The 18,841-nt window shown below is 40.7% G+C and overlaps 1 protein-coding gene across 1 annotated transcript in view; it reads right to left on the bottom strand.

Moving 5' to 3' along the window:
- uvrag (UV radiation resistance associated gene) overlaps positions 1-18,841 on the bottom strand; it is a 90,298-nt gene that overhangs the window by 39,070 nt on the left and 32,387 nt on the right. The window contains exons 10-12 of the mRNA XM_069147066.1: positions 17,365-17,452; positions 16,914-16,974; positions 12,582-12,747 (exon numbers count right to left, since the gene is read on the bottom strand). Of these exons, the coding sequence (XP_069003167.1) occupies positions 12,582-12,747; positions 16,914-16,974; positions 17,365-17,452 (315 nt within the window). The remainder of the gene's footprint in view (positions 1-12,581; positions 12,748-16,913; positions 16,975-17,364; positions 17,453-18,841) is intronic.

Here is an 18,841-nt window from a genome sequence, read left to right as displayed (position 1 = left end):
CGTATGAAAAGGAAAACAGAGCCACTTCCAACACACACACACACGCAAAACACGTGAACACACACAAGCTCCGTCATAGCGAAGTGATTAATGACTGCTGTCCGCTGTGTCTGAAATCACACTGGAGAGACTCCGGTTCACCAAACACCAGGAATTCCTCACGGGTACGTCCTGTAAAGTCAAATATATTATTACACAGCAGCAGGGAGGATGGAGGGAGGAAGCCGGTTGGGAAGGGAGGAGGCACCAGAGGAGTGTGCGATTCAGTCCGAGAGCACATTTTATTATTTTGGTCATTATCTAATCTGGTCATGTGTGTGTGTTTGTCCCGCTGCAGAGCGAGCACACGACAAAGTTGCAATAAAACACAGCAAAAAAAGTAACGATTTTTCATTTTGTTTTCGTCGACCTCAACTTCGACCTCGGGGGGGAAAGGGGAGCCAACGCAATCATTTCTGCTCCAACAGTAAACATGTAAGCGGTGTGTGTCTGGGAGAGACATAAGAAAGCAGAGCAAGAGGAGACTGAACGCCATTTTTAATCACTCAGCCAGCAGCAAAAATTCAAACGGTACTCGACACGAAACAGGATGGAATAAATTACAGTCCTGGAGGACTGCGGAGGCCGAGATCAGAGCCCTGTCCGTCCGTTAAGATGGAGGGTCCAGAATAAACAGAACACAAACAGGAACGATTCACACATAGACAGGAGCAGTAGCGTTTGTCCCACTAGGTGTGTTTTCTGGTTCTTGGTTGTGTTGTTTAAAATGAGCTCATGCCTACTTCGCCCCCTGCATGCCGTGCACAGTGTACTCGGCTTTTTTTGTTTAATTTTGTTGTACATATAAATCAAATCAAATCATCTCTATCACAGCAGTCCTCCACGCACTTTCGTCACTTTCCTTAATCAAGCCGTGGTGCTCCGTCAGCACATCCCTCTGCCGCTCCCCTCGGTGGCAGCTCTGCTGAACGGTCATGTCTGCAGAACTCGCACAGCAAACTGAACACGACAGGCACCATGATCAACACACCCGCCCCCTTTAGGGTCCATTCAAAAGACTGATTACTGAGACATGAAATCTGCTTTCATTTAGCTAATATTCAACTCTGCATGGACCGGACAAAATAATGAAAAAGGAATGACGGTGATTTGAGAGCAAACGTAAATCTGTCACTTCCCTCCCCCTTCTCGTAAAATAAATGCCCTTCGCTTTCCTTTTCATGTACTCTTCAGAGCAAGCCCACCAAAGGATGGTTAACGTGTAAGTGCTGGCTCAGCACACCAAAATATGTAATGATAAGTGTAGAACCATGACATTGTAAAAAAAAAAAAGACAAAAGCAGCATCACATCGGAAAGTCCCCTGTTTTTATGGTTTGAAAATATAAACGCCCTCAGCCTGCCAGCTCTTTAACTGCAGGGTCTAGACACCCGTTATCCACAAGCACAACCTGCACATATAAAGCAGAGGTTCTGTTTAAAAGTAGGAAGCAACCAATAAACAGCAACTACGCTGATGAAATGAAGCCATCGGTAGTTCACTGCTCTGTCTTCCTGTCCGTGTCTTCAGATCACTCCTTGCCCTGCCTTTTAATATCTGTTGAGGGACATTTTAATAGAAGGATGAGTTATAATTCCTTCATCTTTGGTTGATGGAGCAGCAGCGTCCAAACCGTCTCTGTGGACTTCAGCCAGGGAGGTGGAGGCAGGTGTCAGCACCCTTCAAGCCTCCAGTTAAAGGCCAAACATTTGTGGGCTATATTTGTGGAAAGAGAAAAGAGAAAGATGGTTTCTGCAGCCCAAAGACTTCAGCTAAAACATCTTGTTTAAAACTGACAATAGCTTTCTGCAGTTTTACAACAACGACAGCCAAAATGGAGGACGGAGAGTCCATCTGAGCTTGTTTTTTTGGGGGTTTTTTCTGTCAAAATTACAATACTCTCTACAGCCAGCCCTGGTAAAAAGCGGTCTATTAGAGAACCAAGACCACGAGGTCAGAGAGCGCATGTCTATTTAAGCATTTTCTTGTATATTGGACTCGTCTCTCTAGTTCCTCCTGTGTCCAAGCTGTTAAATGGAGGAGTGTAAAGGAGGACGCAGCTATGCAGGTGGGTGGTCGAGTTCAGCTTGACTGTGGTTCATGAGAATACGTTGGGAAGGCTCCGAGCAACTGACTGACCTGCTGTAATGTATACACAGGCTGAGGTCTCCATATGTGTTGGCTCGCCTGTTTAGACATCCTAATTAATACTCCAAATGTGCAAAACAACAGTTCTGGCTCACATGCTTAGAGCCGAAGTCTGGCCACTACTTACTCCCCAGCTTTTAATGGTGGTGAGGGGTGCTTGTGAGTTTCACAATGTCTGTAATGTGCAATTTCAAATGGCATGGGACCATAAATCATTGGGGCTTGCTTTTTAAAAAAACACCTGCCTTGCAACTGTCAAGGCTTTAATGGCAGTGGTTACTATATAAATCACAGAGCGCTGTAATTTTCAATATCTGTGAAATGATTACACTGAGCATCTGTCAGTGAATGATATTTTAATGACTGCTGCTGCACTTAAGACCCCAAGCTTCAGCATTCCGCCATCTTGGTGTGTGCCGTTAAAGTGTCTCCTGAGTGATGTGGCGGTTGCTCGCTCTGTCACACCGAGTTTTCATCATGGCTCTTAAGAATATCCAGGGGTCCGCTGACCCCCGGCTCCCGACCTCCACACTCTCATTTTCTCCCGCCCTTTTGTTTTCTTTCATTGTGTTAATCACAAGCAGAGATGGAGAAGAGGAGCTCCGTCTGACCAGCACATACTGTATATTCAACATCACTTCAACCCAAACGTATATTTCAAACTGTTGCAGGATGTCTGGCCTTAATTCAAAGATTTTAACCATTAATTAGGATTAATATTCCAACCGCATGGACGTGTCATAAACACCAATTGTTTAGGAACATGACTGCTGTAAGTCATTCCAGCAGCACAGTGAGACTAAACGTACCTGAGATAAACTGTAATTTACCTGCATTCTCACAATGCCAATGTTTACTATCTTCATCATCTTCATCATCTTTAGCATGCTAGCATGCCTACATTTGCTAATTTGTCCTGCGTAACAAAGTACAGCCATAGTTGACATAAATGTCATTAGTTTTGCATGTATTATAAAGCAGAGAACTAGACTAAACATATTTTGGATGGCGCCAGATGAAAAGTCAGGGGATCAGTGACATTATTAACCGGGAGGAGGACATGAATCTTTGCACCAATCTGATGGCAGTCCATCAAGTAGCTGTTTAACTTTAAACCACAAAGTCAACGGTAGCACTGGAGCAAAGGTCAGGAGATAGTACAAAAAAAGGTCTGCACATCATTTTTGAGATACTTCTATCTGGTGGACAAACCGACTGACGAACCGACCGAAAAACAGTAAAGACTGTCACAACAAACACGTGCAATTTTCTGTCAGTTCGTTAACTGGTATAAAATACTATCAAACCTACAGCATCCATCAAAAACCTATATAGCACAGATGCTTCTTGTTTTCTTTTTAATGAAGAATGGCCAAATACTGCAAAACAGCAGGACTCCAAGATGAAGGGCTGCTTATGCAGCTAACCTGTCAACCTAGATGAGACTCCTTGACTTCTTCAGAGCTATTATAAACATACCATTCCTTCCATTGTCCTTGAGTGATTTGGCAGCGAAACTCAAAAGACAAGTAAACATGCTGTCCACTCCCCGGATGCCTTTGTAGTTGACACAGACCTAAATAATGAGCTATTTTCAAATTTGATTTAAGCTGTCTTGTCTCCCATGTTGATCGCCTCATTCATCTCTCCTGTGAAGAATAAACTAACTATGCAGCTGAGCCGCCACTAAACATGTGCATATCACACCGAAATAACAAACATCAGGATTTAGCCTATAATACCAGAAAATGTGCCGATTTGTCTCTCATACTGTAGAACCGAGTAGAATTTTCATTTGAAACTGTATGTAATACTAAATTTAGTGTGACTAAAAACAACTACAACAAAACCATGCAAGATCTTGAATTTCAGTTGAAGCTGAAAATGTGTAAAACTTCATTTTCTGCACATTTAAGCAAGTAGAGGGACAAATGTTGTTCTGAAATGAAATCTATTGGTCTGTACTGTTGTGCTCTCCGACCACGACCACGCCGGTCACCCTTTAAGCAGCGTGTGGAACCTGTCCAGTTGCCTCACACCGCTTTCCCTCCTCACTGCTGTGAAAGTTAGGGCAAGCCGGTGGTAGTTCGGGTGCAATCCCCTTCTTCTGCTGTGCACACGGTCCATGTTAAGACATGAAACTGCTGAATCCCCGGAACAATAACCTCTTTTAATGGAGCTCCCAGGTTCCTCTCATCTTAAGCCCACCTCTGGCATTCACACTCGGCACCTCCACCAACAGTTCCCTTTGTGTTGGAACCAAGCGGTGATGTGCTAATGCCACTTACATCCATTTTCCTTTAGCCAGTGATAGAGAATAGTTTGTTTTTTTCGTAAAGCTGCTTTTCTTCAATACTTTGGATAAAGGAGTATATGAGGCAGTTCTTGTTTTTTAATGGCTAGGCTCTGGTCTCAATCAAACACTGGACATCTGGATCGCATCTCCCAACTTCTCCCGAGTGCAATCAGTAACACGGGAACTAAGCTCTCCACAAGACCAAATGTGGGTGCAACATGTTGTTAGAGTCCACTGATTTCAGAGAACATCTCTGTCCAGGAGGATGAGGATTCTCTGATCCCAAATGGGTCAAATTATACCAAGTGCCAAACAGACTGGTCATCGTCCACACCTTACTTTCCAAACACTCTTCCAGGCCCAGTTTTAAACGCTGACCTGTGATACAGTTCAGATCAACACAGCCCTTGACTGGTTCCTTTCCACCTGTGCAGGTGAATAACAGCTTCCTTATTTCAGATAAAGTGATGTTGTTCAAACTGAAAAGGGGAAATATTTTCATCCTCTTCTCTCACAACAATTGCAAAATTTTCTGGATCAACTGTAGCACATGAAGGATTTTATGTTGAATAGTAAAAGGCGCAAAAATCTGAGCTACCCAAAACCAGGAAATTTGTGCTACGCAACAGAAGAGCTACAGAACAGTAACGTTCACTCTTAAGTACAAGGACGCCTAAAAGTCACCAAAGAGCACAAAGCTTAATCACAGTGCAAAAGCAGGTTTGAGGGAGGAGCCCGGTCAGGACAGTTGCCCTTTAACACGGGCCTACATTGTAACATGCAACTAAAACAACATCAGGTTTCTATGTGCACGCCACTATAATTGACGGACTGCTTGCTAATCCTAGCACACTTTGAGAAACTGATCTAACACCACCTCACTTATCACCACCGGCTACCTCTTTCCGACACTTTAATCACCCCCTTTTTGTACACTTTTAGAGGCCGGCTAGTTGCTTTCTGTCTCCTAACACATCATTGGGCCGTGTGTCTGCAGCCCGCCGGGGCCACAGTGCTCATAAACATGTGGGATGGGCGGGGAGGGTTAAAGTTTGCTGGAGCATTTGGTCCTACTCAGAGACACCTAAGAGAAATGTTGGAGTGTCACATCTGTTCGACAGCCACGGGTTCATTTGTTGTTGCTGGATGCTGGGGTAAATATGCTGCATGGCAGGACTGGAAATGCGTAAAGTGACTTCCAGAGAGTCTCTGAAGCTCTTGAAATGACATAATTACCAACACTGAGGGATGGCTGCTCAATCACCGGCTCCACTGATAATGTCGCTCTTCTTCTTACAAGCTTTCTTCCAGCTGTTTGTCTTCTTATGTATGACATGTGGATGTGAAGGTCTCAGTGCTTATTGACATGTCAACTACATACATGTGCCTTCAATGAAGATAGACAGTCGCTTGTGTTTGAAAGTAAAACAAAATTGTTGAATGCAGGAGTTATGATTTTTGATGCCATGTTAGTCCACGAGCAGCTGACCTCAGAACATTAAAAGATGAGATGAAAATAATAGAAATAAATGAATTTGTGGGGTTTACTAACAACAATGACCTGATTTAACAAGGACATGTGGTCTGCATCTCTTCTCTTACCAGTTTAAATCATTTACTATCACGTATAATGAGCATACTCCAAGTTCCAAACACCTCTCTCCTTCACCTCCAGCTGAAAAACACAAATTGCTCAGCGCACAAAAACACAAAGCGCCCACATGTGCTTTCAAAATGTGTAGATCCGTTCAGCTTCCAAACAATAAACATATCTATCCACATAAATACTCTGCTAATATCAAACAGCCGCTGTATGAGCAGAAGGTAAAGAGCTGATGTCAGCTCCTCCTCTACATCCCTGGTTATTAGTGACACTGCTGATTATAGCAAAATCTTCCTCCTCACTTATTTTCACTTATTGAAGGGGGTCTCGCATGTGTGGAATGTCAATATGCATGAGGGTGCATACTTGAGCAAGCATGCAATTATCATAACGCAGTAGGGTTTTTTAAAATTCTGACTTGGTGCATAGTTACAAGACTATAACACGCACAAATAATAATTTTATTACATTGGCCCTTGCTGTAATTACAGTTCCTCTACAATTGGTGACTGACACAAACGGCTGAGATGAACCAGGTGAGGTTCGAACATCAGTTTATCGTTTGATATTCCGAGTCAACATAGTATTCTTCAAGCATGAACAACTCTTGATTCAATAAAAAATTATATAATGTTGTGAGGACAGAAACACCATCACTAAATGGGCAGTAAATTACCGTGACAGCTCTCTGAACACCGAAGTACAATTAAAAAAAAGATGAAAAAAAGGGGGAACTTCCAGTTGCTTCTTTTGGCCAAACTAAACCACTTAACACGACACAGGTGGTTTCTCCTCACAAATCTATGCAGATCTCGTAAAAAATTTAAAAAAAAAAAAATCAGAATAAACAAAAGAGGCGAGACGTGTTAATCTGAAAAACCAAATATCTCTGCTGAGGTTTTTACGTTGTATGGTCAATAGGCGCAATCATTTTAAATCAGGTCAGTATTTCATATTTGGATGTGTATTTGAATCTAGAAGACCTGATGAGGCTGCTGCACAATCTGACCTCAGTTTGTGTGTGTGTGTGTGTGTGTGTACTGTACACAGATGAACTGGTTAGTCACTCCAGACATCCGGACCTTCACTGTTCTATTTGCAGTCACAGAAAATATCAAATATTTTCCCAAAGGAAAATAATTGGACTCTGACTGATATGTTGGCCGGCTGATGGAATCAGCCAACATTGGCCCATCACAGATATACATGTTTTTGAAATCAATCATTTTGGTGCATGCTTTCCAACATGTGAAGATTTGAAAACTATTTTATATTACAGAACACAATGCAGCAAAATATTCCTGGAGTAAATTTGAAATTGCTCTCTATGTGTAGTTTTTATAGCTATTTAAAATTATGAAATACCCAGGGAAGCTTACAGTTTCAGTGCACTAATATCAGTGTGGTAAATAAAATGTAAAATATCCTGTTTCCATTATTCATATTTGTCACACATATACAGTGGGTACGGAAAGTATTCAGACCCCTTTAAATTTTTCATTCTTTGTTTCATTGCAGCCATTTGCTAAAATCAAAAAAGTTCATTTTATTTATCATTAATGTACACTCAGCACCCCATCTTGACAGAAAAAAACATGTAGAAATTTGTGCAAATTTATTAAAAAAGAAAAACTGAAATATCACATGGTCATAAGTATTCAGACCCTTTGCTCAGTATTGAGTAGAAGCACCCTTTTGAGCTAGTACAGCCATGAGTCTTCTTGGGAATGATGCAACAAGATTTTCACACCTGGATTTGGGGATCCTCTGCCATTCTTCCTTGCAAATCCTCTCCAGTTCCGTCAGGTTGGATGGTGAACGTTGGTGGACAGCCATTTTCAGGTCTCTCCAGAGATGCTCAATTGGGTTTAGGTCAGGGCTCTGGCTGGGCCAGTCAAGAATGGTCACAGAGTTGTTCCGAAGCCACTCCTTTGTTATTTTAGCTGTGTGCTTAGGGTCATTGTCTTGTTGGAAGGTGAACCTTCGGCCCAGTCTGAGGTCCAGAGCACTCTGGAAGAGGTTTTCTTCCAGGATATCTCTGTACTTGGCCGCATTCATCTTTCCTTCAATTGCAACCAGTCGTCCTGTCCCTGCAGCTGAAAAACACCCCCATAGCATGATGCTGCCACCACCATGTTTCACTGTTGGGATTGTATTGGGCAGGTGATGAGTAGTACCTGGTTTTCTCCACACATACCTCTTAGAATTAACGCCAACAAGTTCAATCTTGGTCTCATCAGACCAGAGAATCTTATTTCTCATAGTCTGGGAGTCCTTCATGTGTTTTTTGGCAAACTCTATGCGGGCATTCATATGTCTTGCACTGAGGAGAGGCTTCCGTCGGGCCACTCTGCCATAAAGCCCCGACTGGTGGAGGGCTGCAGTGATAGTTGACTTTGTGGAACTTTCTCCCATCTCCCTACTGCATCTCTGGAGCTCAGCCACAGTGATCTTTGGGTTCTTCTTTACCTCTCTCACCAAGGCTCTTCTCCCACGATTGCTCAGTTTGGCTGGATGGCCAGGTCTAGGAAGAGTTCTGGTCGTCCCAAACTTCTTCCATTTAAGGATTATGGAGGCCACTGTGCTCTTAGGAACCTTGAGTGCTGCAGAAATTATTTTGTAACCTTGGCCAGATCTGTGCCTTGCCACAATTCTGTCTCTGAGCTCCTTGGACAGTTCCTTCGACCTCATGATTCTCATTTGCTCTGACATGCACTATGAGCTGTAAGGTCTGATATAGACAGGTGTGTGTCTTTCCTAATCAAGTCCAATCAGTTTAATTAAACACAGCTGGACTCCAATGAAGGAGTAGAACCATCTCAAGGAGGATCAGAAGAAATGGACAGCATGTGAGTTAAATATGAGTGTCACAGCAAAGGGTCTGAATACTTATGACCATGTGATATTTCAGGTTTTCTTTTTGAATAAATTTGCACAAATTTCTACATTTCTGTTTTTTTCTGTCAACATGGGGTGCTGAGTGTACATTAGTGAGAAATAAAATGAACTTTTTTGATTTTAGCAAATGGCTGCAATGAAACAAAGAGTGAAAAATGTAAAGGGGTCTGAATACTTTCCGTACCCACTGTACATACATAGAGAGAGGGGGGGGGGATAATTGGTTTGGTGAGATAATAGCGGTTGTGGGTTTCCACCAGATATGAATGTACCACATCACAATCCACCCAAGTACTGAGAAGGAGCTCCTTTTTATACCAAACATGGCTAAATGTGAGAAAGTGTGCAAAAGCACAGGTTACTCACGTTTGTAAAAGATGCATTGATTGATAAGTTTAAACTTTATGTATTTAGAGGCACTGTAGAACTGTTATGTATTGAAAAAAGAGTTTGACATCATGGATGTAGTAGGTTTGTCCTATTTGGATGGTGCAGTCGTTGTATTAAAAATAAACAATATTATTTCCATACTTCACATTTCAGGGCTGAGGAGTCCGGAGGCCTCTGAGGACCTCACAATAATGACTCCCTCAAAAGCTTTCAATAAAATAGAAAGGAAGAAGATGGCACTTCACCATATCATATAACATAATTTGGTGCTAAGTAAATGAGCACGGTTTTGGGTGACACAAGTGTCAAATAATGTACAGTAGGCCTAGAAATGGCTCAGGGCTCGAGTGCACGTGATATTTGATCCAATCCAATCTGAATCTTCTTGGAATGTATCTGTTTTTGCTTACAGACAGAATACTGCAGCTAATGGAAGACAGGATGCCGTTGGAAGATGCAGCCGGACGCTGTGATGACGGCAAATACAACTTATTGTATTCCATAATGCTAAATAAGCAAATGCATGTTTTCATGCATGCAAACGTGGGAAGTCTTGGTCACTCAGTGCTATCAAAATATGTACCCCTTACATTTTTGCAGTAGAGTGACAGATATGAAAAATAAGATTAACTTCACTGGCTGCATAAAGTTTACATCCTGGTGTGTTTTTTGATAACATTTTTCTCCAAGTTTTAGGAATACTTTGGCTTTTTACACCGTGCCTAAAATGGATTTAACTGACAAGGACTTAGGTTATTGTTCCGCTAATTTAACCACTCAATTAAATATCTGAATTTATTGTCTGTCAAAATCTAAAATACAAGGCATCAAAGAAAATTAAAGTATAATTTATTGATTACGATATTTCTGATCTTTAAAATCTGGTGGAGCCAAGTTATTTGATGTGGCTCCTTTGGTTTGGACAGATTACTTAAAGTCTCATAATATTAGAAGAAATAAAATTACCGTGTGATCTTTCAGTGGCGACAATCACATAAAATAAACTTTCAGCAAATATTCTATATTTTACCAAATTAACTTTGTTGTTAATGATTTTAAAAGTGTGAAATGCTTTTGGTAATCTTGACGGTTGGAGTCAGTCAGTCAGTAAAAAAAAAAAAAAAAAAAAAAAAAAAAAAAAAATCGAATTAAGTATTGGGTTATAGATTCTTTTTTTTCTTTTTTTTTTTTTTTAGGACAAAACTCCCCTCAATCAGCAAGTACTGATGTGAAAGCAGCATGCAGGAACAGGTTTTTATAAGCAGAATGAGTTTTGGGAGTGATCGAGAGGAATCGTGACTGTAGCTGTTTTTAATACAAAACAAATGTGAGCTAAAGTAAACAACCTTTTTTTTTAGATTTAGTTCTATCCTGTGACGATACGAGAACTGAGATAATGGAACGGTTCTGGCAATGAGGAACAAACAAAGAAATGGATCGCGCAATTTTAGTACAATCAACTTGCAAAACAGACACGCATAAGAATAAACACTTTTCTTGTTCAGGTGCTGAATCCAAACATTGTGTTCATTTGTAACTGAAGAATGTAACTGCCAATTTGGTTTGAGCTCTAAAGCTGCAAATATAAAGGGAGCATTTTACAGATGTTAGTGAAAACATCCTTATTGATCTGACATTTGTACTGACTGTTGTAAACCATGATGATGAGCTTGTGATCAAAATAACGTGCATATTAAAATCATTTTAAGATAGAGCGCAATCCGTCTTTGACGGGTGATTTATTTGAACTCATTTGACTCACACACACCGACGCTGCATTAACTGCGTAGTATTAACCAGTGTACATTAATGTTACCTTGTTTTGTCTTTATTCTGCTGTGAATAAATGAATGCAGTTGGTCGGTTGGTTTTGCTCCCTCTACATCCAATATTAAAAACACAACTGCTGCCAAAACTACTGAGCAGTCTGTTTGAACTAGTTACGTTTCTATAAATTGACAAATCATTCACAGTAATTCTGTTCCGCTGACAGCACTACAGCCAGTGGGTTTCTGTGTGCGTGCATGTTATTTTCAGAAATAAATAACTTGTTTCCTGACTCACAACAATTAAACCTCAACAATTACAGTCATGATTACACTCGATCTGGGAATTTTTTTTTTTACTTCAATTAAAGATCAATTTCAGGATTGCATAAATGTGTTTATTTCCAGTTTCTTTTACGTGCTAAGCTGGTGGAGTTGAATCACCACATTTTCACCATCCACACACAACTGAGCTTCAGCATTACATCGTACACAAACAATTTAAAACTACACATCTATAAATTTGTTGCTATCAATTAAAAAGTATTTGGACAGTTAATCTATAAAATATTCAAAAAGTAATTTGAATGAATGTTCGATATTTTATCCACAGAAAAAACATTTAGTACAATTCTAACGAGCGTATACCTCTCAATAGAAACAAAATAGTCCTTGGACAAGTTCTGATTGTCAAACTTCGAGGAACACGTCCTTTGTTGATGTGATGAACGCTACCTGTTGTTCTGTCTGTGTCACTAGTATGAACGTCAGGGTGACTGACTTTATACATCCACTATGAGTCCACTCGATGTTAATTATTTAAAAGCAACTGTAAAAATGCAGATAAGTGAACTGAGCTCAGAGAAACTCTGTTTGTCAGACGAGCAGAAAACTCAATTAACTGCCTCTTCCACGCTCGGGTATATTGTCAAAAAGGTCAAAAATGAAAGTGCACATGCAGACCCATGAAGATCGACAGTAGATCGAACTGTAAGTAGTGTACCGAGACATTTTGGATGCAAACAGAAAAGAAATCCACCAATAAATGATTCATGCAACAGAAGTAGATCTTTCACATAATAAAGATCCAAAACGTGCCAACCACCTGCATAATGAATAGATGTCCATCCAAAAATAAATAAATAAATAAATAAATAATCAAAGTCTGCCCCTTCTAGAGCCCTGACTGAAATCCCGTAAAGCTTTTGGTGTGCTGTTGGGGGAAAAAAACGAACTTTGCTTTAACATTAACATGTGATGGAATGAAATTCATCCATTTTTAACTGTGGCTCAAGTGTCCAAACAGTTTTTGGGGCCGTTGTATGAACAGTTTGTACAGTAAGGAGGACAGACTGGATCAAATGAAAGAGATGTGTGAATATAAAAACATGTATGTACTGTGGTGTTTGGTGTTTCCATATCAGGTTCTCAGTCTACTTACTCTCTCTCCTTCTCAGTGAGTCTGTCAGTGATGGTGTCCTTAATGGAGGAGCGTGAACCCTTGTGGATCACCGGATACCTGAGAGGGATCTGCAGGAAACATGAGATCATCAGGACCAGGTGCGCTGTGTAACCCAGGGCGACTGCCACGCTCCCATCATCCTTAGCTGCAGGACACAAAGTACAAAAGTGGCTTCAGTAATCACACAACAGACAGAATTTTGGTTCAGAACACGAGACATGTTGTACTTGTCGATTCATCAACGGGCTTTTAAGGCGATCTACATCAACACACTGAACTCCCCAAGCTTCAAATGAAAGTCAGTGTTTTATTATATCAAAAACTTCAAAGCATACAGTCAGTGGTGTCTGTTTTGTTTGGCAGTTTATTACGTGGAAAAAATAAATTGTGTTTACATGAACCGTGTCCACAAAAATGTATAAACATCCAACTAAAGATAGCACGGTAACCTAGTATCCACAGGACATAGAGCAGTCATATTCATGTGGGAAAGTATTTTGAAAGTGTTTCAGAATATGGAACAGTATACACAGTATAAAAAAAAAAAAAAAAAAAAAACACACTGGCTGCACGGGAATTACAAATTTCTTTCAGATATGTGCTTGAGAAGCAAAAGCATCAACTATCCCTTCAGAGCCCAGATAACATTGAGTGTGGAAAACTGCATGCCTTTGTGCACATTTTTGACGGGGAAAGAAATGGTGAACATACGAGAAATGGTTTCAAGACAACACGCTAAGTGGTTTCACATTCTCAAACAGGACGCTGCTCGAGGCAAACACTTATCATCACAGTGGTTTTTATCTTAATGCTTTGAAATAATAGACTACGGCAGCTGAATGTGGCAGACGCGTTGGCTCATCTTTTGTGTTTTGCAACTTAACAGAGAAAACCCTGCGTTATTTCATCCTCTTTCCTGCATTTTATAGTCCATAGAACTGAAGCACCTGGAGAAAACAGCTTCCTACCTTTGGGAATATTAGGTCACCTAAAGGACATGCAACCATAAGCAAACGCCTTAGGGTGAAACTGGAGACTGCGGATACCTCGTCAGACTGAGCTGAAAGTGACATTTGGTTAAATGTAGAACATAGATGGGCTTCAGTGCCACCCTGTTTCAGTTTGACCCCGAGCAGGATTAGCATGCTATCTGACCTTGACCCTGGTCTCTAATGTGGAACATCCTCCCCCTGTAGGCCTTTTTTTAAACCGTCTTTGACACGCATTCAGACAGTTCTGGACTTTAACTGCTCCAAGTGTGGCAGACCTCACACAAATGAGGAGAGCTCCATGAAGAAGGTATGGGGTAAAATAAAGGAGTTAAGTGCGTGCCTCATCATCCTCTTTTCCTGCTGTCTGTATACAAATAATGTTGCGTGTTGCAAGACCTCTAATGGGCCCAGCAGTTGTGTTAGAGGCTAAATAGTCATGGGTATTCGGAATTGCAAAACAACTCTCTGCATAATGCAAACCACAGCCTTCCTCACCAGGCAGCCCGGTATAAAGCCAAACTAGAGGATACCATGTCCGTGTCACGTTTTCCTCAACGTAGGTGTGAGGAAAAAAATGGGCTTCAGGTTTAGGGACCAAAAATCACGAGGTCAGAGTTCGGAAAAGATCATGTTTCCGATTAAAAAAATTGAATGGGTTCATAAGTAACATTCCCTACGTCACTTATTTAAAATATGTTACTAAATTAAATACGTTATGCAAGTGAGCTTACTTACACTCAAAAAATATATATAAAGACAACACTTTTGTTTTCCCTCCACTATTTTTAAATGAGTTGCCGTAAAAGATCTCGGACTTTGCCAAGGTTATCCATCCACCTGACAGGTGTCGCACATCACGACGCTCATTATATTGGAATTGGATATTGACTTTTTTTTTTTTTTTACAGGATCAGACACACTCGTATTTGAAGCGAGCCCCATTTCCCACAGGTACAAACATTTTGCCGGCGAGTACATCGCATTTGTGTGTTGTTTATTGGTCGTGCTGCCACTGTGCGAAGACCTTTAAAATCACTCGCTGTACTTCATTTCATGACCTCCTTCTTCAATGGTCATACATGTGTCTACTTTTAATGCCGAGGCAAAACAGAACGGGACACTGACGCAGTATCCTCTAGCGCGCTGACGGGCTGGAAAAGGATGGGAGAAGGTAGTCAACAGTAAATGCATGAGGTTAATCCTCTGCACCAGCACATGCTCGGGTTTTTTTGTACCCACTGCTACCTGTGTGGGATTTGAGACAGAAGTAGACAAAAGGCCTCCAAAAAATGGGAACAAATGATCGCTGCAAATACGAAATATGCTGGGTGTCAGTACCGGGCACTTCTGTGTGCTCTGAAAAGATTTTTTTTATTATTTTATACACTTTATTAATCCCCGAGGGGAAATTTCTTCACTACAGCAGGGGGGCTCTCAGGGGGGAGATGCTGCAGCAGGCTGCCACTAGCGCGGCGCCAGGTAACCTGACCTGAGGTGCATGTTTTTGGATGATGGGAGGAAGCCGGAGAACCCGGAGAGAACCCACGCAAGCACAGAGAGAACATGCAAACTCCGCACAGAAAGGCCCAGGACCCGATTCGAACCCGGAACCTTTTTTGCTGTGAGGTGACAGTGTTAACCACTGCACCACCGTGATGTTAACAGGTGGAGTGTGACAGCAGGGAGCGGAGGAGACTGGGACTGGAATCTTGAATTATGGACTCAAAACCCGGCTTGGGCTCGCCAGCTGTGAGCGAGGGGAGCTGGAGAATTTTGAGTGGACAGTGCCGGGTGTGTTCGCAGTATTAGACAAGTGCCGCAGTCCAAATTGAACCATTCATGACCCACTCAATCCGGTTCCCCCCCTTCAAGTCATCAGAGCTATTGAGAGGTTATGAAGTCATCAAGTTTCCCTCGCTGTAACAGATAATCCCATTCATCATGACACACACAGTGTGACCCTTTACTCTAACCTTCCCCACCAACATGATAACAGGGACTCTTGTGGCCAAAACTGCCTGCTGACAAAACTTTTTTTTATGCATCGTTGACTATTGCAGTGTCTTTGATATTAAACTATGTGGGTTTTGTGGCGGTCTCACTGGTACAACCAAATACAAAAGCATCTTGTGGCTCAATAATTCCTCCAACAGCAGCCAAAAAGGGGAAGAGAAAAACTGAGTGTGCTGAAAAACAGAAGAATCTAATTCAATTTGGTTGCCTCTCTGCCCAGTCATCAGGCGGGGAAACTTTCCAAACCGTTTCCCTCTTCAATCTTTTCTCTCTTGCCTTTTATTGCTTTTATTTGTAATTATCTAATTTAGCCAGCTGGTATAATTTTGCAAAGGACAGAAAGTTGTGGAAACTCCATGCTGAGGCCTTCATCCTGCAGTGGATTGACAATGGCTGAACCTGATGATGATGATGATGAATTTAGCCAGATCAGTTTGAAATCATCTCCCTCCACTTTGTTGGCACTTTGCATTCCAGCAACACTTGCTGAAGTTGTTAGAAACTATTCTGTATCTGTCCCTGTTTTTCACAGGACATAATGCAGAAAAAGATCATTAGGTACATTCAAAATGGTTTCAATAGGTCTTTTTCTTATATTCATAGTAATAAAACCCCAGTGAAGCTTTCTCTTTCATTGCACTGATGTCAGTGTCAACAATAAATTGTAAAATATCCTGCCTCTAGTACGTATTTTTGTCACAAATGTCAAAAGTTTCTAATATCCACATTTCAGGAATCACAGAATAAAACTGTGTTTATATATATTGTGTCTAAACAGTAAATACATGAACAGTATCAAGCCTTATATCCAAATCTGAAAGTTTTTAGGACCTATTGGTACCTTCCCCAAAATCCAGTATCAGTTGGCCTCTACTTGGAAGGATTGTTGCATCTGTTAATTTGATGCTCAACCACTGCTGAATCATCACAAACTCGAGCACTATGTTTTTTTCAAAAGTAAAGACCAATCTTTCCCAGGTAGTCAAACTATTGAGTCTCTATTGATGATACAATTATGTCAATATATATTTTATGCATTAATGTGACATACCATAATTAGTATATGTAATCTTTGTATGTTAAAGGCTGTACTGCATTAGTGCAGCGATGCCATCTACAGTAGCCAAATTTAAACCCTAGATACTGTGTCTATGAAATCATTGGCTTTCCAACTGGAAAATGTTAAATTGCTTTGCTTGGCCAAACATCTACATATAACCACAAGCAATAAAGCTAAGACAAAACATTTGTTCAGACTTATCCTCCTGTTACCCTGACACACACAGGCAGGCACATCATAAATTACCTTGAAAGTCTTCAGAGTTTGGCAGCTTCACTCCACAGATTACATAATCTGACTGATTGGCCTGTGGATATAAATAAGAGGTTTCATATTAAGGACAATGATCAGGCAGCAGAAACGGAGACAACATGAAACCCCACGAGGGACAAACAGCTGGCAGAGGAACATGCTCATAATCATTCAGTTACTGTCTACTGGTGTAAGCACTTCAAATATTTTGTTTGTTTGCCAAATATCTTACAAAACTGACTGATTATCAGTGAAGCATGTCAAATGCAATTTCTTTGGATGATTTCTGAAAATGCTGATGTGAAATTGATATTCAGAATTCAGAAGGATTGTTGCACATACAGTATAACTATCTCAATCATTTCTGCTTCATCAAATCCTCGGTTTTGTAACCAGATGATTCTTTGCCGTTATGGATGCTGATGTACCGTCAGGTCAAACTCACCACATCAATGGGGTAGATGTAGGAAAGCTCAGAGAGGAGCTGACGACAACGGAAGGTAAGCTGGGCGTTAGACTTGAGGAACTGCTCTCTGGGGAAATAAAACCAGACACAAGGACGTTAAAAGTGAGTAACAGGCTGGCAGGAGGAAACAAAAGAGTGGAGGACATAAGTGAGACTGAGGCAAAGAGCAGAGATGAGATCAGAGAGGAGAATGAGCAGGAGAAAACTTCCAGGACAGTTACTGCTCAACAGGGACTCAGTGTCAGGCTTAAGGGCAGTTGCAGTTACAGTTACTGAAAATATAAAATATTCATAACAGAGAGGAAAGGGAGTTTATGTATGCATCATAATGCAGGTTCGAGGCCTCAAACAAATGAGAGTGAATTAATTCACCAGAGACTCATCTCCAATTAAACTATTAACATTAACAATTAAACAAAGATGATATAAATTATTGATTATTTTTAAATCCATTATTGGACCGTCGTTATTAGAGATACATCCTGCAGTTCTGACCTGTGAAAGGGGAAGAAATCTGAGAGCTTGTTTTACAGTGATGAGTCCTGGGCTTTGACCAGAGGAAAGTAACACTCTTTCTGAGTGTATGTATTGTACTGTTTATGTTTTACTGCGGGGCACCATTTTATACACCTCTAAAATAATAACTATGAAGTTGAAAGATGAAGATAAAGTGTGCAAGCATCCTTTCAGTTCAGAGGTTGGAGTTAAATTCGAACACCAGCATGCTTTCATTCTTACAGTGACAATGTGATCATCCTGGTGTCTATTTCAGTAGTATGTTTGAATTAGTTTTTACATTTTATTCTGAATCAAACATTTTAATCCAATCACGGTCAATAAGATTCATCCATGAAAGTCTGATTTCATAACTGATTTTATCTGATTCGCAATAAATGTTTGACACTAGCATTATAGTAGCTTTTGGCCTATTTCTGACTTTTTGAGAAAAAAATAATACATTGCCCTGATTTGTCATGTTTGGCAGCAAGAAACTTTTAATGTTCCATAAATTCCACGCACAGTAAATTCCCCCGAATTTGTTACACTACAATTCATGTCCCATGTAAATGGGTGTTCTCATGTAAAGCATGTAGAGTTTGTGCCAAACTAATTCCACTGTTGGATGTTTCTTTAACATCCATCTCACTAAGGAAATATTTGCATCACACAGCTGTAATAGAGAGTAAAGGTGGCTTTACACAGAAAAATAAACTGTGGCTGTAAAGGTAAAGAAGTTATTGACCTGTTTGAAACCAACCGCAACTCACGTTGAATTTAAATCGTCATTACCGTTTGGCATTTCAAAATGTTTAAGGCTGTATTTAAACACAAGTAAAACATGACTCTTCTCTTTGGTATGAATGTGTAAGTGTGCGTGTGCATGAGGAGGGTCTGTGGGTGACCCGTACTTTACTTATACCACTACTTGTGGAGCAGTGTAACAGTCCATCATTTC

Source organism: Embiotoca jacksoni, unplaced genomic scaffold (genome assembly GCF_022577435.1).
Source record: "Embiotoca jacksoni isolate LCO1_2020_lvr unplaced genomic scaffold, fEmbJac1.0.p SCAF_13, whole genome shotgun sequence".
NCBI lineage: Eukaryota > Metazoa > Chordata > Actinopteri > Embiotocidae > Embiotoca > Embiotoca jacksoni.
Note: the sequence above shows the minus strand (reverse complement) of the source record. Positions and strands in the feature narration are given on the sequence as shown.